This window comes from Corvus brachyrhynchos, unplaced genomic scaffold, assembly GCF_000691975.1.
Source record: "Corvus brachyrhynchos isolate BGI_N302 unplaced genomic scaffold, ASM69197v1 scaffold69, whole genome shotgun sequence".
Taxonomy (NCBI): Eukaryota; Metazoa; Chordata; class Aves; order Passeriformes; family Corvidae; genus Corvus; species Corvus brachyrhynchos.
Genome location: NW_008240228.1, coordinates 2775621 through 2801189, shown reverse-complemented (window position 1 = coordinate 2801189; position 25569 = coordinate 2775621). Strand labels below are relative to the sequence as shown.

Genomic DNA, 25569 nt, shown 5'->3' with positions numbered 1-25569 from the left:
ATTATTCTGGACAAACAGTCTTATTTTCTGATTTAGTTTGTGATCTGCGTTATTCAGCAGGGAAGTTAGTAAATTTTCTCTCTTGGCAGATTTAGCAATGCAGTTGAATCAAGGAAAATTTGAGTACAATGGATCGTGCGGGTGAGTGATATGGTTTAAACTGTTGTCACTGTGTATCACAGTCCTTTACGAAGGTTTAATAAAATTTTGTCACTACTAATTATATGTTGCAAAAGGAAAATGGGATGCTAGGTGAAGAGTAGAAATTAGCAGAGTTCAGGGAGAATTATCCCCCATAAGGAGGTATTCTAATGAAACATGCTTTTAAGTATGCCCAGTTTTTAAATGAGCAAGAAGAGGCTTTGCATTCATATTATGAAGATCATGAATACACAGTTATTTAAATACATCTCCACCTTCTGTTCTCAGCCTTTCTTTGAAGATATGCCTCTGAATGGAGATTCATTGCACAGTTCACAGAACTGCCAAATTTGCTTGGACAAGTGGAGTCTGAATACATAGGGGACATTTTTTTAGTCTGTGTACTCTTAATTGGAGTACAGATTTCACAAAGAATACTGAAGTGTTTCATCTAAGTTCTTGGTCATGATTTTTGCATGACAAAGGATGTTCAAGTGATGCTGATGGATTTTTCTCAAATGTTGAGTATCTACCTTTATAGGACAGACTGATCATTAACATCAGGAAAAAAGGAGAAGTTTCATAAATCACAGGAAATGACAGTCCAGAAACGTGAAAATCTGCAAACTCATCCTCGGAAGGAGCTACTCTTTTACTACTGCAGATCTTATTCAGAAAGACATCTGAGTAGATGGAGCTTGGTAAAATTCCTCATTTGCAGAATGGGCACACAGTGCTTGGCCATTCCATGCCTTTATTGCAGTTGTGAGCACCCCAGAAGAGGCTCTTAGGGGGGCTTTGACAAAGATGCAGTCTCTCTAATTTCAATCAAAATAACAAGAATAGAAGAAAACCAAAGCTTTCTTCTGGCAGAGTTTGGTTCCTTTCTTGTTGGACCCACCAGCTTAGTAAAAGACTACCTGCTTGCTTTGGCCAAATTCTCTGAAGGACAGGCAAAATTATCAACTAAATTCCTGGATTCTTACATCAGTTTTTTGATACTAAAGCAGTGTAGTGGTAATGCATGGTAATATTTTAATATGCATTGGAAATGTGGTGGTGTTTCAGTCACAGAAAGGAAATGAAAAGCTGAACATTTCCTTCTGCCTGTACTCCTCTTTTCTCAGACCTGCAGCTTTCGTGCTGATGAAACAAGATCAAGCCACACTGGTTTCAGCATTTTTTTATTTCAGCAGGCTGAAAACAGAGGCTAAGGATGTTTCCAGTAATTGCCTTCTGCCCCAACCTACTTTAAATTAACAGAATACTAGGAAATCACATTCCTAATGGAAGAAAAACATTTTTAATGGAAGAAAAAGGAGTAATACTACTTTCAAATAGAAAGCATGTTATTACAAAACGGGAGAAAACATTGACATTCTTTCCACTGGAATTTTTCTAGCACATTTTAATTCTGAATTCTGTCTAGGCCTTTATAATATTGTGTACCAGTGATTCACTGGAGAGACTAAGGGTGGATAAAAATTAATCTTCCAGCAGCTTTGTCTGTCAGGGTTGCAGAATTAGCAAGATTTTTCTAGTTACACATTTTCTTCCATGAGTGGAAGGGAATGTCTGTAACGTGCAGCTTTTCTGTGATCAACTGCTGTTTCATTTTGATGGCAGAATCCTTGGGTTTTGGTGCATCAGAGCACATATTGGCTTCACTGATATGTTGATCTAGTGTAAGGTACTCAGGGAGGTCTCGTAAGTGTTATTGTGGTGGTACCTTTCATGCTGCTATAATTAACAATCTGTCAGCACTGACATTATCAGTTGTTTCCCCAAGGTTTCATAACCACAATGAAAAAATTAGCTTCAAGCTGAAATTTAGTGTATGAGTCTTGAACTCTAAGGAACTGCTTCACTTGGAAAAATAAAATTGAAAAATTCCTCTGTGTTTTTCCAAAGTGTTAAAGTATTAAAACAAATGAGACCATCTGTGTTTTATTATATGGTAACTCCCTGTATATTTAAACTGTATTATTCAGTTGATTTGAAATGTCCTTGACTGTATTACATTTATTTTTATCTTAAAATCCAGGCTTGATTTCATCTCTCAGTAGCTGGTAATTCAAAATGAAGATTAATATTTATCCATGTTCCAGACAACCATAATACTTCCTTTTACTTCCTCACACTTGCAGCTGGGATGAGTCTGTATTTTACAGTGCTGTAGGAGAGTTCATTGTTTAAAGGCAGAACATCCATTTCATTTGTATTTAATACAATTTTAATTTCCACTCAAGAATAATCTCCTTTTTTTCCTTGAAATAAGGTATCTACTAAAGCCAGATTTCATGCGTCGACCAGACAGGACGTTTGACCCGTTCTCTGAAACTCCTGTAGATGGTGTCATTGCTGCAACATGTTCTGTCCAGGTAAAACAGCCACAGACAGCTGTCATCACATCCAAAAGCACATTTAAAATCAGCAGAAACAGGACATATACAGTGAATGTGCTTGGGCTGTGTAGATTTCAGCAAATTGTTTCCGCTGGTTTGTTTTTTTTATTGCTGGCTAAGATGCCTTTGTTTACCTGATCTGAGTGGAACATGATAGAATTAGAAATTATGTGTTATTACACATTGTCATATTCTAACAGCCTTCATGGTCTTTTTGAAATATATGAGCCCACACTAATGGATAAAGGAGTGAAGTTCATTCCCATGTACGATGTGAAATTGCACAACATCACTTGTCACCACAGAGCAGGGAGGAATCCAAGCACACATGGACAGGATTCTTTCAAAGTGAGTAGAGAAAAATACTTGATGTGAGGCAGGCCCTTACTTTGGAGTTATCTATGAGTAACAAAGTCCATAAAGCTCCTCTTGTAGTTCTAAAGCACGGTCAGGTATCAAATTTTGGAAGGAGACTGATGATTGTAAAACCTGTTTTGTGAGCAAGAGACTTCAGCTTTCATTTAGCATTTTCCATGTGCTGCATTTGAATGTCACACCCTCTGTGGCCAAGCATTCCTCATGAATTCTAGATGTTGAACTAAGTTCCATTTGCGCCTCTAGAAGAATAAACATGTTTTATTAATGCTGTTTTTCTTCAATGGTAATGAAAGCACAGTCCCTCCAAGAAGGAATCAGATAATTCCTGGGCCATGTATTTCGACAGTTACTTTTCTTTTGTGACTAAAACTAGTATAAAATTCCATATGAATTTTGTAGTTAAGTAGTTGACCAAAAGCCATCAATGATAGCCCTCAGCCACATAACTCTTCAGATCTATTATCCAGAGTGTTCCCTGGAAGGATGTTAGGTCATGGAAACAAAAGGATTTGGAATGAGCTTAGGTCTGTGAAATCATGTTTCAGGTTTTTTTTCTTCCCTCCTTGATTGTAGTCATGAAAACAATAGCTGTATTTTTAAGTAATAGATCATCTTGATGGAATGAAAATTTTCCCTGGAGTAATCACCTGCTGTGGCTAGATTAATCTTGGAGCGAAATGGCAACAAATTTTTATATATATAGCAATACAGAGGAATCGTGTGGGTTTTTTTGTTTTTTCACTTTTTAAGCATCCTGTACTTTCCAGACACATTCTATGGAGTCAGACTGACACATGATTAGTTTCAAACCCTGAGTGAAAGCAGAGCAATAGTTTCCTTTCACCTCTTGTGGTCAAGATGTATAATAGAAAAAAGTGCTTCTGAACAGAATGTTTGAAGTTGTGGAATAGCAGTGCCAACTCTGGTTGTTTTCTTCAGTGTTTTCATACAGTGAATGCATCTGTGAGACACTGGCTGTTTGGGATGACTGACAGCTGGTAATACCATAGCACAGTCATTTCAGGTGAAGGTTATATTTATATATCTGATCACAAAAGCTTTTCTAAAGAGGTGCAGTTTGAAATACACCATTTTCATATGAAGAACTAAACGCATCTGTTAGCTATAAACCATTTCTCAGAGTGATGTCAGTGAAAAATGACCACTGTTTCCAATATTCTTTCTTTGTGTTGCTTTTCCTTACTCTGTTACTGTGTTGCAGGTGATATCTGGCCAGTTCTTGTCAGACAAGAAGATTGGGACGTACGTGGAGGTGGATATGTACGGGCTGCCCACGGACACGATACGCAAGGAGTTCCGCACACGCATGGTGATGAACAACGGCCTGAACCCTGTTTACAATGAGGAATCCTTTGTCTTTAGGAAGGTAGGATACAGGATCTCTGGAAAGCAGTTTGTGGTTTGCCAGCACTTGTGCCCGTGAGCTTCCCTGCCCTCCTGAGCCAGCCCTTCTTGCTTCGGCCTGACTGCTCACACGGATGAGTGCTGCTCCCATGGAAAAGGGTTTGTAGGGCCCCTGTTTACTGCAGTAAACAATGGAAAGCTGAAATCAGCTTTCAGGAGGCTGCTTGGTTTTGGTTTGTTTTGGTTTTGTTTTTTTTTGATTTTGCTTTGGTTTTATTTTTCTAATGGATAACCTCTGTAGCTATCACATGATTTTTTTTTGTTGTTTTTGTTTCCATTTGGCTTTTCCCTCCCCTTTGCTTCCTCCTCCCACTTGGAGGTAGCCACCTCCTCTGTGACCATGCCTGTGTTCAAGGTATGCAGTCTGCTCAGAATGAGCCCCGCTGGTGGACACCATCATTCCCTGGAGATTTCTTCTTCCCTGCCCTGGCAGTGGCTGCTATCTTGCACTGTTCCTTCAGCCCAGAGGGCAGGTGAGATGCTGCATCCAAAGCTAAGGTCAATGTCATTACATGGAAAAGTTGGAAGGGTGCTGTGTTCCTCAGGCGTGTTGCCAGCTCCCTCCTTCAGTAGTCCATGTGCATCATGTACCTTTTTCTTTTTTTTTTTCTTTTTTTTCAATAGCAAAAGAAAAACACTTTTTTTTTCTTGGCGTGGGGGATTTAAAGAGAGAGATAATTTGTCCGTGTTCAGTTTTTATCTCTCAGTCTTTGTATATATATGATACACACATATATATATTTATTTTTTTCTTTTGCCTGGAGTTCCATCCAGACTACATGTGTTACAGTGCTGTCTTTGATAACATCTGTTTTGCTTACACTTGTTTTGTTGTCATGCAAAATCGTTGCTCTTTTATTCTAAAGCTCCGACTTCTATTGCAAAGTTCAGACTTTGCCGAGTGGTGATAGCACTTCACACTTGGGTATATTACACACTTAATCTGCTTTCCTAACAGCATAGCCAGTTTTTAATAGAAATTTAGTTGATGCAAGAGTTTTTTCTGAACTCATAGTCTGGAATGAATGTGACTTCAAGTGCCTTTCTCTGTGTATGAGGAGGCACAGGGAAGATGCTTAGGTACAGGCAATTCTGCTGCCTATGGCTTGCTGGCCATATGACCAGCATCTGCTGCTGTCTGATTTCTTACATCAAAAGGGCCATAAATTCCAGGGTGCACAGCTCCAGTCTGAAAGGGGGGGTACCTGTGTGTTGGGACGTGGGTACAGAGGCTGATGCCAATATTTCTCATTACTACTCTGCAGGGAGCAATCACATGGTCACACGTTCTCTTGAGCTCTTAGGTCAGCCAAGAAATTATTTTTCTTCACCTCAGGCCCTTGTCATATCTTAGCATTGTAATTAATGTACATTGAAGATCAAGCAGGTGAGTGGCATAAACACGGAAGGAAGGATTCCTCTAGCTGGAGATACTGAAGGCACAGTGCTAAAATGTCATGAGAAGGTGGAAGTGCCTACCAGACCAAATTAATGGAGAGGGAACAATAAACTTAGTCCCCGCTTCTGCTCCCTGGCAAATCTATGTCAAAGACCATCATGTAATGAAAGATGTGCTGATCTGTGACATGTAGGGGAGAGATCTTACCTGCCCTGTTTGGGTTGCAGTGTTCTCCTCAAGCTGATGGTTTACCCTACGCAATTGTTCTCAGGTACTGTGTTTGATTGTTCTTCTGTCATGTTTTCTCGTTTTTATTTTAATTAAAATAAAGTTTCAGTCATTCTAACCTGGGTTCTGTGTTGTCCCTCTGTTGTGTGAGGGGAGGAGGGGGTAAGTGCTGGTGGTGACCTGTGCTGGGAGCGCTAAGCTGTAGTCGAGTAGAGCAGGATATCCGTGAACTGCTCACATGGGTTCAGAGACCAAAAGCAGACTTTATTTTGTGCTCCCCAAGGCTGAAAATGGAAGTGGCAGGGGGAAAGTCTAAGGAAGAAGGCAGACACAGTTTACTGAGGTCTTCTCTTTTGTCCCAGAGCTGATCTTTCCCAGCGTACAGTCAAGGTGGGCTGGCAGTGGAGCTGCACCTCTCTGTTAGTCTGTCTCCTCCTCACTGCTCCATGCACAGAGGCAGCACCTTTGCTTCAGGGAGGGCAGGAGATCTCTTTGTTACTGTTCTGGTCAGCCCAGGTGGGGACTGGCAGATGCAGGGGGCTGCAGCATCCCTGCTCCCTGTGCATGCCTTGAACCCCCATGTCCTGAGAGCAGCACACCCACCTCTGCTGGCAGCACAGCATTTCAGCACCTCAGACATCCCCATCAGCCTGTGCTTGCACTCTCCTTGCCCTTTTGGATGCATCCCAAATCCCATCTGTCTGTCATAATTCCTCCTGATCCAGCACTACCTGCCCTTTGATTGCTGCTGTATCTGTCATTTCCCATGCAGTATTTACCTGCCTTCTTATCAGTGTCACCAGTCTTCAGTAATGAAAAATAAACATGCAAAATATTTAGCTGGTGTAACTGTGAGCTGCAGGATTTACATAATCTGAAATCTACCCGTTATTTAGGGTGAAAAAAGCTTTTCTAGGAAAGATTAATTTTGAAAAGTGGGGTTTGCAGGGAATGACCTGATCTTACAGTGATGATAGTTTCTGGCACACAAAGTTCACACATGGGAGGCGGGGTGGGAGCTGCTGTATCAGTGTCATTGAATGTCTGCATTTTGTGGCTTTCCAGGTTATCCTCCCTGATCTTGCTGTCCTGAGAATAGCAGTGTATGATGACAATAATAAGCTGATTGGTCAGAGGATCCTGCCTCTGGATGGGCTACAAGCAGGTTACAGACACATTTCCCTTCGGAATGAAGGCAACAAACCACTCTCTCTTCCAACGGTTTTCTGCAACATTGTGCTTAAAACATATGTGCCTGATGGTTTTGGAGGTGAGATAAGCCTTTATCTCGGTGTGCGAGTCCTAAAGTGCTTCAGTGTCACTGTGCCAGCCAGAAGCACACGTGCAGTGCTGGAGGATGGAAAGATTCAGTATCTTAGCTCCTTGGAATCTCTGGATATTGAGTTAAGAAATCTGCTTTTTGACCAAGTGCCTGCCTCAGTGTTAATGATAAAAGCATATATCTACTAAATAACAAAATACTGTGGAAAATAATCTACTACTACTTAGCTCAATTTGATTTTCTCTGTTGACAGTTTAGAAAGAGTCTTCTTTTTGCTTTTTTTATTACATGTTGTTTGATATAAATATCTGTAGGGTTAGGATGTACTTTATATTGATGGGCCTATAAGTATAAAAAACTATATGCAGAAATGTAGTTTTTTCACACAAAACCAATTCTACATTCTTGGGAATATTGGCATATTGTTAGAAATGGCCAGTGAAATAATTCAGCATCTCTGCATTTTTCTCTCCCGATTTTGCATGGTTTTGGTGTGGTTTAATTGGTTTTGGGATCTCAGGACAGTTTTTTTTAATGTGAGCCATTTCCATGATCAGCTGTGGTCATTTATACTGTGGCAAATTGCCACGTGTGTGTGTGTGGGAATAAAGAGCTGAGAATAATCACTACACCACTAAAATCAGTGTACTGGGTGAGTTCCCCCTGAGGGTGTGCCTCAGGGAAAGGGCTTCTTCACCCCCGATGAAATTTGCTTGTACATCGGAGAATACATGAACAATTTAAAACTCTAAAATAGGAATTGCACTAAATGTTAGTGCTCTGACTCTGCAGAAATTACCTTGGGGGCTATTGGTGGAAGATTATAGATCAAACCAGTGTTTTTCTCTTCACAACACCTATTTCAAACCTGCTGCCTATGCAAAGAATGGCTGCAATTCTCTGAGTGTGATCTCCATGGTACAAACTGAAGGAAGGGAAGGTTCTCCTAACCTGTCTTCAAGTCTGTGTTTGCTGGTGTTTATCCAGACTTTAAGAAATCAACAGGCTGAGACTTCAGGAACAATATTTTGTGGGAAAAAAGTGTTACAAAAGCATTTGTGTTGTTCACATGTGAAATCCTGGTTTCTGGCAAGGCAGCTGGAGGTTTGCCACGGGCCTTGGAGCACCACCATGCCATCATGCAGCACGTTTCATCGACAGTATTTAACGGCAGGGACTTTGTCTCAAGAGAAACGTAAGCTTCTGCTTAAACTTGAGATCCTCAAGGGTAATTGAGCCATCAGTCTAAGAGACACATTTAAGAGTGTCCTTTAATTCTTACCTGAACTGAAGCTTTTGACAGTAAATGACTCAGTTAAAATATTTTCTCAGCTAAGGACGTGCTCCTGATTTGGGATTGATGTTTTATGATACCAGACTTTTTCTAAGAATAGAATTTAAACTTAGCACTGAGTTTGATGTGGCTTGAGCTGCTGAGTGTGCTGGACCCATAAGGAGAAGAGATTTTTTTTATTTTTTTAAACTGCATTCTACACATAGAGAAGTGAAAGACTTGTTTTTCAAAGAGAATTTCAACAGCAGTTTAGAATTTGCACATTGTGTGCTACACTGTCAGCATTGCTGTAGATGGTGTATTTGATAGAGGTAGGAAATCATTGCTACCCCTAAGTAACAATATTGTTACAGTAAAATGCTGCTAGAACGAGAGAACTGGTTGTTGTCGTTTACTGCCAGCAGTGGCAAAAACAGACTCCATATTAATAGGAACTAAGTGAGTTCAATTATAGTTCTCCTCTCCCTTCCCACATAGGTTGGATGTGCCTCATGTATTTTCCTCATTGATATAGAACAGCAGCATGATGAACAACTGGGAAATAACTTCTGAAACTCAGGTGGAATCATTAGTATTCTGCTGGCATGTGGTTTTTAATTACTTATCATCTGCAGTGAACTTCTCATTGTTTTATGAGCTATCATTAGGATCTCCATGGTTGTTTTAACAAACCTGTAGGAAGGTAGAGCTCAAGTCAGTAGCTGCCTACTTTCTTTTTTCTCTTTTTTGTTCTTTTAACCTGTATGAATAAAATTTTAAAATGTGCCCTGAATAATAACTAGAATGGGTGATGCATTGTAGGCTTTAAAAGATGTGTGTTCTTTTTTTTTTTTTTATGGCTTGGTAATTTCTTGTGGTTTATTTGCATCAGCCCCTCTGTTCCCAATAAAACACAACAATGGCACAAATTGATGCAAATGAAGCAGCAGTCTCCAAAGAGAAGCTTCTATAATAGAAATCTCTAGTGAGTAAGCCTGGCTGCTCAGGTTAGTGGTTGGTGTCCTCTGTAATGTACTCTTTCAGTGATTCTCAGAGTTTTATATTTAATTGCAGTTCTCCCACAAAATGCTGCTCCCCACCCCCAGCTCAGCTCCCTGGGGAGAAAGGGAAGCGTAAGCAGAGGACAAATGACAATGTGAGAGGCAGGGATGAGTCACATCCCCCTCAGAAGTGCTGAGCCTTTGGTGATGTGCTTACTTAGACAACGCACAGAGGTCCTGCTCTCCCAAACACGTTAGTCATTTCTACCTAGAAGCTCGTGATAATCAGGTTCAGTTTTCAAGTGACGCATCGTGCTGGCAGGGTAGCCCTGGGTTTTCATTGAAAAGTGCATGCCAAGGACAAAAAAGACATCCTTAATGAGTTAGGGAGAGGAGAAACAGTCGGTGCTGAGCCACAATCCATTGCCGTGGCTAAAAATAAATTCTACATGGCTTTTGTGAATGTGAAGTAAATTTCAGAAGACATCAGTGGGTCACAGCAGATATTGGAGATGACGTATTTGTGTAGATAAACAGAGCTTTCAAGGGTAGTGCAACTTCTGTGGGAATGGGAGACCTGTCTGTGCTGTGGCTTCAGAGGAGCATTCCACAGAACAACTCAGGTTGGGAGGGAGATGATACAGCCCAGCCCCTACCTTGCACAAGAAGTTTCTTGCCAAAACTTTTAATGGGTTGGATATTTTCACTTTTTTTTGACTGTTGGAGTTAAGCATGGAAAGGGATTATTCGATATGCAGGTAAAAAATTCCTGGGTCTTTGTCATCCTATGCTTGCACATTTATCACTGCATATGGAAAACAGATTCAGTAATCTGTCTGGTACCCAGGGCTGTGATACCACTGGTGGTACTGTGTCATGTGCAAGATTCAGATGCTGCTCTTTCTTACAAAAGCCATTTCACAGCCTGTCATGTTCCAGACATGGAATATCACAAAGGCCAGTGAGAATAGATTTACCTGATTGCTTTAACCCACCTGAAACTGCTCTTTAGCTAGGAAATATAACAGCATTTTCTGCAATTCCCTGCACTCCCAAGTCAGTCAGCACCCCCTCAAATAACCAAGGGACAAAGTTAATGCTTTGTGGCTCAGGAGATCCCATTCTGGTCTCAAATTCTACGGTCATTAACTGAGAGGAAGTTAGAGCAGCTTCAGTCTGATGGAGTCACTGGATTTTTCCTAAATAAGGTACCTAGATTAATACCACGCCTTGGTGCATTATGAACTGATCCATGTTCCAGGTGCTGTGGAAATAAGCACTTCCAGTCCTGCCAAATTCACTACAGAAAGCTGGACTCCTGTTGCGAGCCATGTCTCATAATAACGGGGACAGAGTAAAGTTTTTGTAAAATACTCATTTCCAAATGCCTCCAAAGCTCACAAAAAGTTGATTTTTTTCTTTCTTCTTACAGATATTGTGGATGCTTTATCAGATCCAAAGAAATTTTTGTCTATCACAGAAAAAAGAGCAGACCAAATGAGAGCTATGGGTATTGAAACAGTAAGTAGAATCAATGACAAACACAACCCGTTTATGTCCATGCTGTGTTTTTTATTTAAATTAAACTGGCCCTTCTCCATCATTTCACTTTGTCATTTCTCATTTTCAAATATAAGCTTCTTTGTCTTGCTTTTGTCATTTACTGAAATACTGGCTTTTCATGGATCACATTAATATATCCTTTAGAAGGAGAAATTTCAATAAATGGGGGCAGAGTTGTATTTTAGTAAGTAGCTATTTGAAATAGGTTACAAAGGATTTCCTACAGTGTTGTTTGAAAATACGTTGCAATTATATTATGTTTAAAGTAAGCAAGTTCAGAAATTTCCCCAACTTTCTACACTAAAGGTAAAAGAACAATCAAGTAAATATGATGTGGATGTTTCTTTCAGAGTGATATAGCTGATGTACCAAATGACACTTCCAAGAACGACAGAAAAGGAAAAGCCAATAATCCCAAAGCCAATGTAACACCTCAGAGCAGCTCTGAGCTTCGACCAAGCACCACTGCAGGCTTTGGGTCTGGGACTGACGCCAAGAAAGGTACACAAAAACCACTCCCTCTGTTCTGAAGTGATTCAGACAGTCACAGAGAAACACTGATTCAAGCTTAGTTTTGTAGTTGTATTCGCTCTTATCATTTTGCCATTGGGAATTGTCTTCGTCTAATTGCAAATCAGTTTTGTCTATCACTAAAATGACTGTATAAAGGTAAAACAGCTTTATTTCACCAAGTGACCTCTTTCTGTAGCTGTACACCTATAGTGCACAGATATATTGTTTAATATATATGTATATGTTACTTATAACCTGCATGACTCTGGGAATGGTTTACTAGTAAAGATTCCTGGAGGAGTGCCAACAGGAGTGACTGTTATCTGGCATAGCCCACAGAAACACTTCTGCTTTTTTTCTTCCCTCACAAATCCCTTGGCAGAGTTGCAGATTTAAGTAATTAAAGGTATTTAGAATTCACTCGATTCTGTAGAGATTTCCCAACAATTAGAAATGTTTTCACATTGTGGTTTTACTCTGAATAGTGATTATGGAAATGGCATGTTTATTGAAAAAAAAAAAATTAAATGTGCTCATTTATAAGGAAATAAGTATTTTTTCCTAACTCTTCACCATTCACTCTACAAAGTCATTTTATAGAGTCACATGGGATTATTTGTTTCTCCCATGTCATCCCAGGTAATGAAGATTAAGTGAGAAGACAAATTTGTACAGCTGAATGAAACACAATAAATATTTCTTCTAATGGGCCACAAGAATTAGAATGTGGTTCACTCACTCATCCACCTTGGCCCAAAGGGAAAAGGAACACGGAGGGCTCTTGTTCTTAAATTTAAGCACACATGGCTGAGTACACACTTGTGGAGGGATCTCTTGAGAACCAGAATGCCATTTCTCTGGACTCACTTTTGGCAATGAATCAAATGTTCAGGTTGTCTCTGGCACCTGAGCTCTTTCTGAAGTTCTTCCCTGGTGTAAAGCCCAGGTCACTTTATGCAGCGAGGTGTTTTCTTACTTCATGTATCATCACCAAGATGCACATGTGTTGGTTTTATTGTGCATTCATTAGGTGTGAAAGTTGCTGGGGTTGACAACTGATTCCTGGTTGCCATGGAGTCAGACCTGGACAACTGAGGAGATGTTCTATGTTGTAGTTCTATGTAGTAAATGTTTTAAAATAAAATCTTCAGAAAGTCTGTTTAAACACCACAGCCTGATGCAAGCCTGCTCTTAAACTGAGATTTCAGTACTTAGCACTTTCCTGTCTGCAATTTTTATCATTATTCTTGCATGTTATAATAGAGCTGTTCATTTTGATATCCCATGTAATGATTCTCATTTTGTATTTCTTACCTCTATGATTTGCTAAGATCTGAATCATTCTACCACTGTTAAAATATGCAACTCATCTTGCTATTAGAAATTACTTACCCAGCAAAATGGGGAAGGCTTTCAAATGCACAAGAATGTGGGGGTTTTTTTGGTCTCAGATTTTCAGTAAGAGTTAAATCACTTGTGGTTTTGAAAACTTCAGCCTCTATCTGTGCCTACATCTGTTCCTGTCTCATTTACTAGACTAATGTTGATTCCATATACTTGAGCAGCATCTTATGCTTCTAAGAAAAGAAAAAATTCATATTCCCTAAGGAGATTGCCTACCTCTTCTGCCCCTTTTTTTGTTTCCTTTTTTACAGTGTCTGAGCATTTTCCAGTTAAATTCACCTTAAAAGCCAGAAAGTCCTTTTCAAGGCAAAGGAAATCTTATAGTCCACAGGCACTATTAAGAGCAGTTAACTAAATATCTTTGCAGTGTGTTTATACACAGGCAAACATTTCTGTGCGAAACCTCAGAAAAGCCTAAAAATTACAACTCTTGTGCCATTGTATTGGCATTTTTATTCACACTTACATGTAGGATGTGCTTAGTTTTTAAAAACCCCTTAATATGTCACAAAGCTTTTATTAAAGCATAAACATTAAATGGGATCGGGTTTTGTTTGCATTGCAGTTAAAGTGATCAAAACATATTTTCATTCATCTACATAGTACTGTTAAGTCTTGTGTCATTGAAATTTCATTAGAATTTTCACTTCTTTTGGTTTTCTGTTTCCCCTTCATTTTTTAAGCTCTCCTTTAGTCTTGGAGCGCACTTCTGCTCCTTTTCCCATAACCTGGTATTAAGCAAAATGCAAGTTTTAGTTTTGTTACTGCACAGGCTGCAGGTAAATTTTCTCTGCTGTGTTTTTACCTGACGAGAAGCACACCTAGCCTCAGATAATCCTTTTGTAGTCATGTAGAACCCTACCCAAGAAACCTCCCCACTGAAAGAAGTGGTGCCAGTGCAATCTCCAGCTCGGGACCAAAATTCTGAAGTTGTTTAATATTCATAAATGGTTTGCTGTGTTTGCTGAGAAGGAGCTTTTTTTCAGTTCTCAAATTGCTGTGTTTTGACACTTCAGTCCAGAACTGTAAGGGATTAAAATACACTCATTGATTCCGTTCTTTTTCCACAAGGCAGTTGATTGAAGAGTGCATGGGAAAAGGAAATTAACTGTATCTTGATAAATAATTTTCTCATTAACCTGTGATTTTTTTTTTTTAATGTCGTGAAAAACATTAATTAATTGTGAAGTTAAATGTAGGTTGCTGTGGTAAAACCCAACTTTTAAATATGAGATATACTAGTATGTATGAAATTTTACATAAACTGTATCAATACCTTCCCAGGTATAGACCTCATTCCTCAAGTGAAGATAGAAGATTTAAAGCAAATGAAGGTAAGTATTGACACAAGCTTTCCAGGGTGTGCTCCTAATTTTTTTGTTCTAAGTAGCCAGGATTTTACCTAGTTAAAGTCAATATGGCCACAGAAAAATTGATCCAGCTTCTCTTTTTTTTAGGCTTATATAAAGCACTTAAAGAAACAGCAGAAAGAGCTGAATGCCTTAAAGAAGAAACATGCCAAGGTAGGATCATTAAGAGTTCTCTGAGCCTAACTGAAAACAGTTGCTCACTAGCACAGGCAGTTCCTAATTAAATTATAGGGAATTTGAATGGTAGTTGGACTCCCAAGAAAGGCATATATGTTTAAAATATACTGAAATATGCTGCAGTGAGCACATTTTCCCTGTGGCAACCCTTTGTATGTCTGCCTGAGACTCAGTGCACATTTGTTTGACCCATATAAACATTCAAGGCTCACCTTTTTCAGGTAATGATTTTATCTTGCTCCCTCTTATTATAATATTATTATTATTGACAGGTAGCATGGGAAAACAAGGCAGTAATGATGGGAGGTGGTGCTGCACTTAGGGCAGGCACTGGAGAAACTGCAAAATCACCAGAGAGGACTGGGATGTGTAGCTGAGAAATGAAGTGTCCTGGTCCTCCTCGTTTATATCTGTGTTACAGCTTTTTCCTGGCACTGGTACCACAATTACATACAACACTACCACAAATACACTTCATGTTAGAAAATCACAGCCAGTTTTCCTCTGCCCTCTGTCATTAGAAAACCATTACTCTTGTTACAGAATGAGTTATAATAAGAAAATACCTCAAGTTCTGAATTTTGGCAAACCTGTAAATCCATTCTGGGCTTTTGGGGCAGTTGCCGCCTTGCTGTCTTTGCTTACAAATTTCACTGCGGATCTCATGTCATGTGGTTGCCTGGGCATTTTTAATATCAGTCCTTGTTTTTATTTTCATGGCTGTTGTTTGGGCCTGGGACTCTGTACAATGAAGTATGGAGAAATTACTTTCAATAATTGGCACTTTTGTGGGGCTCTTAGTATTGAAAGCCATATAATAAAATCAAATAGTTACATTTCAGCCTCCTTACTGACTCTGTGCAGAGGGGAAACGAGTGATTTCTGCACTTTTGTGTTGTGTACAGAGCCCATGCTCAAAGAAAAAGTGTCTGTCACCAACACTTTTTGATATCAACAGTTTCTAGACCTTCATAGGGTCAATCTTTTGGAGAGCTTCTTATTTTTAGACACTACTTTGTCATTTCATTGGCCAACAGCCAGCAGTTTGCTACAGAAATGGTCCTGTGGTTATGTAGAAAACAGACATATTCAGGGGTGTCTCTCCCTCAAACACGTGACCCACCGGATATCTGAGCCAAGACTGTGCTTGTTAATATTAAAAAAAAATGATCCATCTCTTCAGGCTTGCACCTGCTTCCTCTAATCTGAGGAAAAAATTGCCAGCCATAATCTAAAAACACCATGCGCTCAGAAGGGCTTTCAGCATTAGCTCAAGCACAGCTATTTTATGTCTGAGCCAGCCTGTGTCCTGCTGGTCCTAAGTACAGAGTGCAGGCCTGTCCTAACAGTAAAGTGCCTGCCTGGGGCATGCCTGCCTAAAGGCTCCAGTAAGGGCGGCTCCTGGAATTCAGAGAGTCTGAGCAGGAAAGTGCAGCCATGTTAGCTCAGAGTTGATCTCAGGGCAGTGCTCCTCGCTGTTCTTAGTGCATTTTATCAGCTGGGATGGAGCAGGAGAACTCTGCAGTTGGTTATCCATGATCAGCCTCAGGAAGCCTGTGTTTGAAGCAGACGGAACCTAAAAGCTCCAGAAACAGGCTGGCTCTCATTTAACCATAGACACTCCAGAGATCTGGAGGACTAAGTAAGCAGAAGGGAACTGTTCATGATGCTTATTAAGGAAAGAAAAGTCTAATGCTTTTCCATCTAAACTTGGCTTTGGAAAATGCATTATGGAAAGCAAAAATTAAGTGGTGCCAGGCTTCCCAGCACACAGCACTCTGTCGGTGGTGTTCTTTGATGTTACCTTTCATTTATTTACTTCTGTTCAGCATCTCAGCCATTTTGGCTCCAGCAGCTACAGTAGCATTCTCCAAAAATCCCTGTGTTGGGATTGCTGAAGAGCAGATGATTACTCTTGGGAGTGAAGAACATGATCCAAACCTCAGTCCAGTTGGAAGCTATCAGCCTCTGGTGCTGTAGTATTCCTTGTGTTTGACTTTTGAAAAACAGTGGCAAATTCATATACTTGTCACCATTTAAAAAAAACTCCTTGTTAGGAATAACTTCTCTTGAATCTTAGCTCTGGTAACCTGTGCTTTTGGTAATTTTAAAATAATATGTCCAGTCACTTCTGCAGAGTGCAGAAATGCTTTTCTTAAACAACACATCCATGAAAACACCTGCATTTGGCTGCTTTTGAGGTAGAGTATTTCCTGCCTGCATTCCCTGAAGTAACTTTAATCTCCCAGTATGAATATTACTGTGCAAGTGCAGAACAGCTGATGTCTGAATGATGTCCTGTGGTTTATATTTCTTCTTTATCAAGTTATATCTTGAGTACTGTTTAGGTGAATGATCTGGGGTGGCATCACAGGCAGGTGGGCTGTAAGGGCAAAGGACATATCTCAGTCACCAACTTCACCTCTTAGCAGCCTGCTCTTGTGGGTCCCTGCTTCACTTTATTATTTTTCAGGGCTATCAGGTAGTGTCTGTGCTTTTTGGGCTAGACAGAAGAGGAAGGATAGTGAAGGATTACCTTGATATATATTCTCTACCAGCCCAGCAGCACAACAGAGGATTGTGGTGTACAGTTCTGGAGTTTTCAGACACGACAGGGATAGTTGCAAGTGCCCCTTGAGGAATTTCATATGGTTCTAGACAGTAACCAGAGCTGCATAATTAATATAAATCCCCAAATTCATCTCCTGCACTTCCGTATTGACATTGAAAATACTGTTTGGATTAAAGCCTAGTAAAAAAGAACATTAAAAAAATCTTCATTTCACAATGCAAAAGCAAGAGTACAAAAGATGATGGGGCTGTAGATTAATAAAGTTCTGCAAAATGGATTTTTGAATTGGAAGTGTTAGTTCCTTTTTTTTATTTCCTCATCCTTCTATTCTGTAATAAGAATCCTCCAGACCTCAGTTTTCAGTTGTACACAGTATTTGTGTTGCTTTAGGGAGATACCAGGCAGGAATAACAGTTTGTATAATGCGAATTTATTTCCTCTTCCCTTTAATAGACTGAACTGTGATTTCTGCCCACACACACACCCCAAAGGAACAGTATATGACTCTTTATTCTTTTCCCATGGATACTCTTGCTGTGATTTGAGTCTTTTTGTACCAATTATGTGGCTTCTCAGAACACTGGCAGATCTGTGGCTTCAGTCTGTAATGACATGTAATTTGTGAATGTATTCATGGAAAGGTGTGCAAATTCAGTGGGATTGAGGAAATCATGAGAACCTACCTGAGGGGACTTTTACCTGCAAACATGTTCTGAATCAACCTAAAACACGTTACCAACTGAAACTTTGCATTTGAAAACAAAAGATGCTACAAAAACCCATTCATATTTCTTAGAATCTTGACAGATGTTTGGGGTGCAGTATCAAGGTGTGATGGATTTTCTTTTGAGCACAGACAGAAAATCAAACTTGTATAGCGAGGAAAACCAGGGAAGGGAATGAGGGGATATGGTCCACAATATGTTTCAGATGCAAGACTTTCATATGAGCAGGATGTAGCAGTAGAGGGGATCTGCAAAAGATTTCAGTGTCACAAAGACTGAGGGCTTAAATGATGGTTGTTGTGAGGGAAAAGCAGGAATTCTAGCTCTGCATGATGTGCCTTTTTAGATCATGGAGTGGGCAGGAGTCTCATGCTTTGCAGAATTTGTGCTTAGTCTTTTATGGCACGAATTGGACAGTTCTGCTCATTCAGAGGGGAGTGGGTAGTTTGAGAGATGCTCTCAATCACTTCACCTGTGGCTGGCTGGTGCTGTCAAGCTTGAGTCATTCTTTTCACTGCCCCTATTTTTTCCCTGCCTGGTTAGTCAATGTAAACATCCCCTGGTGAGGCTGGCATGTTTTAATATTGACAGAGTCTATTTGTTTACCTTTAAATCCTCTGTGGAAAAGCAAATTCAGTTCCCCACTCTGAATACAACACTTGGAAGCTGTATGTGTTCCCTAGGGAAGTGCTTGGCAGATGCTGGCGTGCTGGGGTACAGCCCAGTACTAGATTTTTAAAAGCATTGCAGCATTTGTATTAATGTTTTGGTAAAAGTGAGTGTAAAAGTATTTAATTAGCATTTTTAGAGGAAGAAACAGTGATAAGGCAAAGGTGTGTAGAAAATAATAATAAAGAGCAGTAGAACAGCAAGTGTAGAATAGATGCAAAAAGAGCTGTAAAAAAATAGAGATAAAGTCCTGGATGAAGCCATATTAATTAATGAGGTTCTTTTTGCCACGATTAGATAAAATGCAGGGCAATTGGGTATTAATAAAATAACATAAATGAAAGAACCATTTTTCCTACTGTAGTGTAAATTCAATATTTGGTGCTCTCCGTGCTGGTCAAATATTTGCATCATTATGAGCTGCTGTTCAGATAAAGGAGAATATAAAGTTAAGTTGTATTGCACAGCTTGCTATTGCTTGCTAAAGGAAAAGCTCTGCCACAAGGTGGGATTTCTTAATGATAAGAGTGCTGCAGTCACTGGGGGCCATGGGCCAGGTCTTCAGAATTGCACTTAAATGGACATTTACTCCAATTTATTCCATTTATTCCTTCTTTTCCATCATTACTTTGTCTCAAAATGTACCATATTTTTATGGTTCACTGCAGGTTTTAATTTTTCTAACAAAGGAGAAATGTTTTGGTGCTTGTGGTGGAATACCTGGAATGTTTAATACTACACAGCTAGACCAGATTAAATTCCATTGTCAGAGTTGTCTGTTCATACATACACTGGTATTTCTTACACTGATATTTCTTTCTTATAAGAAAATTGAACGTCAAAAATCTAGCAACCTAATGGTAAGGTCCTACTGTTTTCCAGGAGCACAGCGCCATGCAGAAGTTGCACTGCACACAAATTGACAAAATAGTGGCCCAATATGATAAAGAAAAGGTATCATACGAGAAAATGTTAGAGAAGGCGATGAAGAAGAAGGGGTAAGAGATTATATTAAATTATTTTTCTTTAGACTTGAAATAGATTTGATATCTTATGCTTTGTGGTTTGGAATAAAGCATTCATAAAAAGCATTCATTGCAGCTTGAGTCAGCATCCTACATCAACCTGAGAATGAGCCTAGCTCATAAATATGGGACTCACTCTGCCTTTCTCTAGTCTTCTGCTATCAGAATTTTAAAATTAAAAGCGAAGGAGTTGTCGCAAATTTTTATTTCTGTGGTCTGATCTGGTCTGGTCTCACTGCACTCCCCAGGGAATGTCACTGTCGTGTTCCATGAGAGCAGACTAAGGTCCTCAACAGCCCTAATGACCAGAAAGCAGCAATGATTTGATTTTAGGGGAAAAGCTGGCTTTTAAATCTTGAATGTTTGAAAATAATAGACTTTTGCCGTGCTGTTGAGTTGAAGTTTCTTTTTGACAAAAAACCTACAGATGCTCAGGTGGGATAAATCAGTCTTACTCCTTTGACTTGAGTAGAGCTGTTTTGATTTGCACAAGCTGATGGCCTGGGATATTATCTGTGTGGATCTCCTGCTTGTCCCAGAAAGGTTCCTGGAAGATGCTGATGACTTCAATAAAATGTCTAATTCTAATTTGGAATTAAGTAGCAGGACCTGCTGTTGCCTTGCTGCTCATCTGGCAGCAGTTTCTCCTCTCCACCTTTCACCCTGTCACTGGAATTTCATTGAGACAGCAGGAATTAATTTAGTTCCATATCCAGCTATGCTAATAGTTGCTCTTAATTTCATATTGTTGTCATCTGGCAACAACAGCTGGCAGCAACTCACTCACTGAATACTGAACATAGCTGCCTGTTTGGCCTTGAATCTTCCAAGACTACTTTTTCTGTAAATTATTTGGAACGGTGGTGGGTTTTTGAGTGTGCACGTTGCAATCTGGCAAAGGAACAGAAACAGAACTGTCAGAAGTAAACAAGGAAAGGAGAATTCTCCTCACTAAATTACTGAAAGCTCGCAGTTCATGCTGTACTTCTTTTTGTCCAAGACAGGAGAACTGTAAGCACACAAATACTTCTAATCCAAGGAGCTTCTTCCAGAAAATTACCACTACTCCAAACAGAGAGGGGAAAACTGCAGGACTGATAGATTTAATGTGGCTTTGATTCAATTTCATAGAATACAGCACAGCAGAACGTTACTGATATAGCTGGAGTTTTAATTACAGTCAGGTTATTTATTCCAGGGGCAGAGAAGTGAACTCTGGGCATTGCACCATAATTCTTGTGGGGGCAGAAAGGTTTCCCTGTGCTCTGGTATTTAAGAATCTCAGTGCTCCTGTTGGCCTGAGAAGGAGCCAATGCCTCTGCCTGTCCAGACTAAACAGCCAAGGAAGGTGTGCCAGGAAGTTAAAGGTGGAAATGGCTGGCTCTGTGCAATAAATATTGGGAAGCTCTGGATAACAATGCTGTCCAGAGTACCCCAAAATGGGACAAGTATCAAAGCAGTTGATAATTTGATTCCCAGTTTGAGGTCACTTCATTGGCTACTTGCAGCATCTTTTCTTAATTTTATAACGCTTCTTCCATGGACACCAAAGCCTTTATGATAAGTTTCCTGTTATGAGTTAAAATTGGAAATGACCACTCCAGAAGCAGCTCCAATGCAAAGCCAAATACTGTTCCTTACCATGGTTCCATAGTTTCCATGGACTCCAGAGCTCTTAGTCACCTGATGGCTCTTCAGTGTTACAGGACTACCTTTTGGCATCTAATTAGCAGCCAAATCAAAATCAGTATCAACACAGACTTCCTGTGAAAACCCTTTTTAATGCCATAGCAAAATATTTAAAGGGCTTCCTTCGGGGTGAGCCCTAAAAGCCCACTCTGCAAGGTACTTATGCTCACCCTAGCTGTGCAGTGTGTTAAAGGACATGCGTACAAGTGAACACATTGGTTGACATTTATAAATTTTACTGAACTTATTAAATGCTCTGATGAAGCCAGAGTCCTGGGTTCAGTGAGTACAGGAAAAGCTCCATTTCCTTGGCTATCATTCCGGAGCATTTGCAAGCAATAAAAGTTTTAAGAGAACTTGTTAAACGTGTTTTCAAGGCATTCATATTGAAATTGTCAGATTATTTCCTGACAAAAAGGCCTTTGATAGGTGTAAAGACAACTTTCTCTTCTGATCTTGTCGTGCAGGTTTTTTTGTGGTCCATTTCTGCCACATGGTGTGACAAATGCCAACTGCATATTGTTCAGCAAAGTAGGATTTTTTAATCACATGCTAATTCACTGACAGATGGACAGGGTTTTGCTCCCTGTGCTATTTCTGTCATACACTTCAGATGCTTGCAAATCTCAGAGAGGCATATGGGGATAGGTATGGTTGTGTTCCCACTCTGAATTAAAATCAGGGCACATAAAGATCCTTCTGATTTATTGGGACTGTTCAGAAATCCAAGTGTATCTGTTTGTGTGAGCATGGGTAGGTGACACTGGGCTGGGCTGTCCCTGGGTATTTGTTCCCAGCTGTGACTCCATGGTTCAACCATGGACTCTGCCACTGCAGCTGGGGGCAATTCCCATTATGCCCAGTGTCCAAACTCGCTGGAAGTTGCCTTGGGATATGATGAAAGCTGCGTTTCCAGAGAAGGGATCAGTTTGGATGTCCGGTATTCTGAAGAGTCCAATGATTGAACTAATTAGGCTATTTTGGGATAAAGCGTGTCTGATTCACGCCAAAGAATCAGTGTCTTTCATACTGATCAACAAATCAGATATTGCATTACAGCCGCACCCTGATCACAGTGTGATCAAAGAACACATCTCTTTTAGCTGTTGGGTTTTTCAGGCAGTGGTAACAGCAGTCAGAACCTCTCTCTCTGACTTTAGATTGCTTCCAAAGTGTCAAATCAGTGCAAGAAACATCTACACAATTTCCCTTGCTGTGGCTAGAAAATAAATGACTGCTGGACCTTGGAAAACAAGACACACCACACTATTTTCAGTAAGGGCTTTCCTGGTGTTGTTTGATGGTAAAATTTTCTGCTAATTTCCGTAAGTTTAGCAGTACTTTGATATGAAAATAGGATTTAAACTTGTTAAGAGTTTCATAAATCTCCTTTTCTGGAGCAAACATGGATTAATGTTCCTGCAGTCAAGCAATGACCTTCTTATTAGGGCCAGCTGCAGCTGATAAATGAACGTGTCCCTGTCCAGACAGTGGAGCTGCATCACTTTACATTAGTGGATAATCCAACACAAAAACGTTACAGTGGTGTCCAAACAGAGGTCTCTCAAGATACTGTTTTATTCCAGGCCCCTCCTTTGCAGCCCATTCACCTATTCTCACAGAGGGACACTTACACTTTCTATAGGTGTTCAAATTTAGTACACCCAAATCACCCTGGGAGGTAATTATTCAAATGACTTTGTTTCCTCTGCCTCCAACTAAATATAAGTAACAAAATTACTTTTAAAACAGAGTCTAAAATCATGGCAAGGCACTGAATAGGCCTGTAAGTTTTCAGGCAGAAACTGGTTTCTCTTGGCAAGGTATTTTAAGCCTGGAAAAGGAACCGAGTATCATAAATGGAGATGCCTGACACATCCTCAGCAACAGAATAATTGCTGGGCCAATCTAGAATTAATCATGTGGTGTTTGAATTGAATGATCATTAATCCAACAATATTTTGTAAGTTGTGAATGAATTGCCAGAAGAAATAATTTCATTCCAATACTGTGCAGCACTTCAACTTTGATTAACATTTTAATTAGTAAGAGCTGACTGAATGGGGAGATGTTTAACTTGTGGCACACATTTGCGATTTTCCTTTTGTTTTTAGAGGAAGTAATTGTGTTGAATTGAAGAAAGAAACGGAAATTAAAATTCAGACACTAACATCAGATCACAAATCTAAGGTAAGCAAACAGCCAATTTTAACACATGCAACTTCTGAAAGAGAGATTTGAGACCCAAGTGGTAGTTAATTTCCTTGGAAGCATATGAATCATTTTCAGCAATAATAACATGTTGAAAAGAATGGGAGTAATTGAGTGTCTAAAAGTGTTCCTTAAAAAATTTTTTTAAAGCAACACGAATTTCCTGCTGTTTTGAAATTTTTGAAGAAAGAGTCGTATTTGTGCCTCGTGAAGTGAAACTGGTCATTTGTGTCAGCTCTAGTTAAACAAAGAGAATGTGTGTTATATGAAATTTGGATGCTAAATACATTCCCAAAATACATACATAAAGAAGCTTCTATTTCATTTTCCGTCATTGTCGCCGTGGCCTTGGTAATCTGTTTCTTAGGGAATGAGGACTCCAAGTTGCTCTTGAGCCAAATGCCTTCTTACTTCTAGTGGGGATTTTTTTCCCCATTGCTTCGTTGCTTTGTTTTCTACAAGGTCCTGGAGAATAAAAGTGCCCTGGGACTCAATCTCAGCTAATTTGGAAAAGCTGGTCTCAAGGTCATGGCTCACAGGAGTTGCTCAGAGCTGTTTCCTCTGTACTTCCATCCCACTACTGTGTTCACTGACTCCCTATTTCCTTTGGAAGTCTTATCCAGGACTTTTTGACATGTTTTTGAAAGCTATCCAGACTAGAGGGTGGCCGGGACACCAGAAGGCTCATCCATGTACAAAATCATCTGGAGAGAGGGCAGTACTGGAGACTGACCCCAGTGAAATCTATAACCTGTAAAAAGAATCAGACGAGAACAGAAAATTCACACAAACACAGCCATCTTTGAGGCTAGAATAACTTTTCATCTTGCCTTCTTTTAACTTCAGTCTTTGGTTTTATTATTTCATGTGGAGAAAATCTTGGTTTTCTAAACAAAGTTTGCGTTCTTGTTGCTGCCCTCTCAGTTGTAGATGTAGCAACCCCACCCCCAGGAATAAAACCTAAAGTACTGTCTTATCTCCCTATCTTCTTCCCCTATGAAAAGTCCAGAACCCTTTCCTAAAATAAAAGTTAACTTAAAAAATAAAAAATTTATTCCTCTCTCAGTGAAACAAACTCTCTGAGGAGCACTGGCTCCCAATCATCCAGACATAAGCTCCAAAACTCATTTGAAGTTACATTACATAGAAATGTCTTTGCTCTGATCTCTCTCTCACCTATGTCACTCAGAGTCTGGAGTTAAGTGTCATTTGTACACAAGGAACATCCAAATGTTCATTAATCTTCCAAATCCAATAAATGTGACTCATGTTCTCCCTTTCCACAAATATATTCTGTTTCTGAGCCCTGTTCCTTTCAAAATCCTGCTTTCAAACTGGTTGCCTTCAATTTAATCCATACCTGGAAAAAAAGATTGATTTTCTTGTCCACTCCCATGTCAGGTTCTAGGATGACATCTTGAAAGGAGACTTAACGGTAAGATTTGAACTGTAAGACTTCAGTGTAAGACTTGAAATTCCAAGCTTCTGATTATTGGATAATTCCCAAAGAACTCCTCTGCAAGTCATCCCCCTCTGAAGCTTCCTCTAATGATTTTCAATGTCCTGCTCACTGTGGTTCCATCAAAATTGCCCAGATTATTTACCAACCTCTTTTGTTTCAACTGCTGTGTGTGGGCCCTTGAATTATTCCTGGAGATCATTCAAAGGTTTGCAAGCAACAGGTTGGAAAACAGTGCTCAAGACCATAGGGAAATTAACTTTTATCTTAGATGAAGGTAGGTGCAATTAAAGTAGATTGAATTCTGAGATGCTGAATGCATTACACTGATATACTAGGAGTTTGATTAATTAACAGTTGTTCAGCATTTCTCAGCATTTGGCCCACTAATTTTGATATCAGATTGGAACATAATTCATCTTTAATTACAGCTCATGTCCTCCAGTACAGCTCTGTGCCACAATGTGCCTGTACACACCTTTGGCACCAAAGAGACCTTTTCATCTACAAAACTCCTCCTGTCATGAGGAAACATCCAGCCCGAGTTTGACATAGAATATTGAAATTAAATCTGAATGTCCCAACGTGTACTTCACACACAATTAACCTAGCAAATGCAAATTACTCCCCTGCATTAGGAAAGTAGGTCCCAATATCAAG

General features: G+C 39.8%; 1 protein-coding gene across 7 annotated transcripts in view; it reads left to right on the top strand.

Annotated features, from left to right (window-relative positions):
* Positions 1-25569, top strand: part of PLCB4 (phospholipase C beta 4) — a 179541-nt gene that overhangs the window by 137075 nt on the left and 16897 nt on the right. For all 7 annotated transcript variants that reach the window (XM_008642015.2, XM_017745246.1, XM_017745249.1 and 4 more), the window contains 10 exons: positions 90-141; positions 2420-2522; positions 4147-4311; positions 7042-7246; positions 10965-11053; positions 11446-11596; positions 14297-14346; positions 14470-14535; positions 19408-19523; positions 23354-23429. In XM_008642015.2, coding sequence (XP_008640237.1) covers positions 90-141; positions 2420-2522; positions 4147-4311; positions 7042-7246; positions 10965-11053; positions 11446-11596; positions 14297-14346; positions 14470-14535; positions 19408-19523; positions 23354-23429 — 1073 coding nt within the window. The remainder of the gene's footprint in view (positions 1-89; positions 142-2419; positions 2523-4146; positions 4312-7041; positions 7247-10964; positions 11054-11445; positions 11597-14296; positions 14347-14469; positions 14536-19407; positions 19524-23353; positions 23430-25569) is intronic.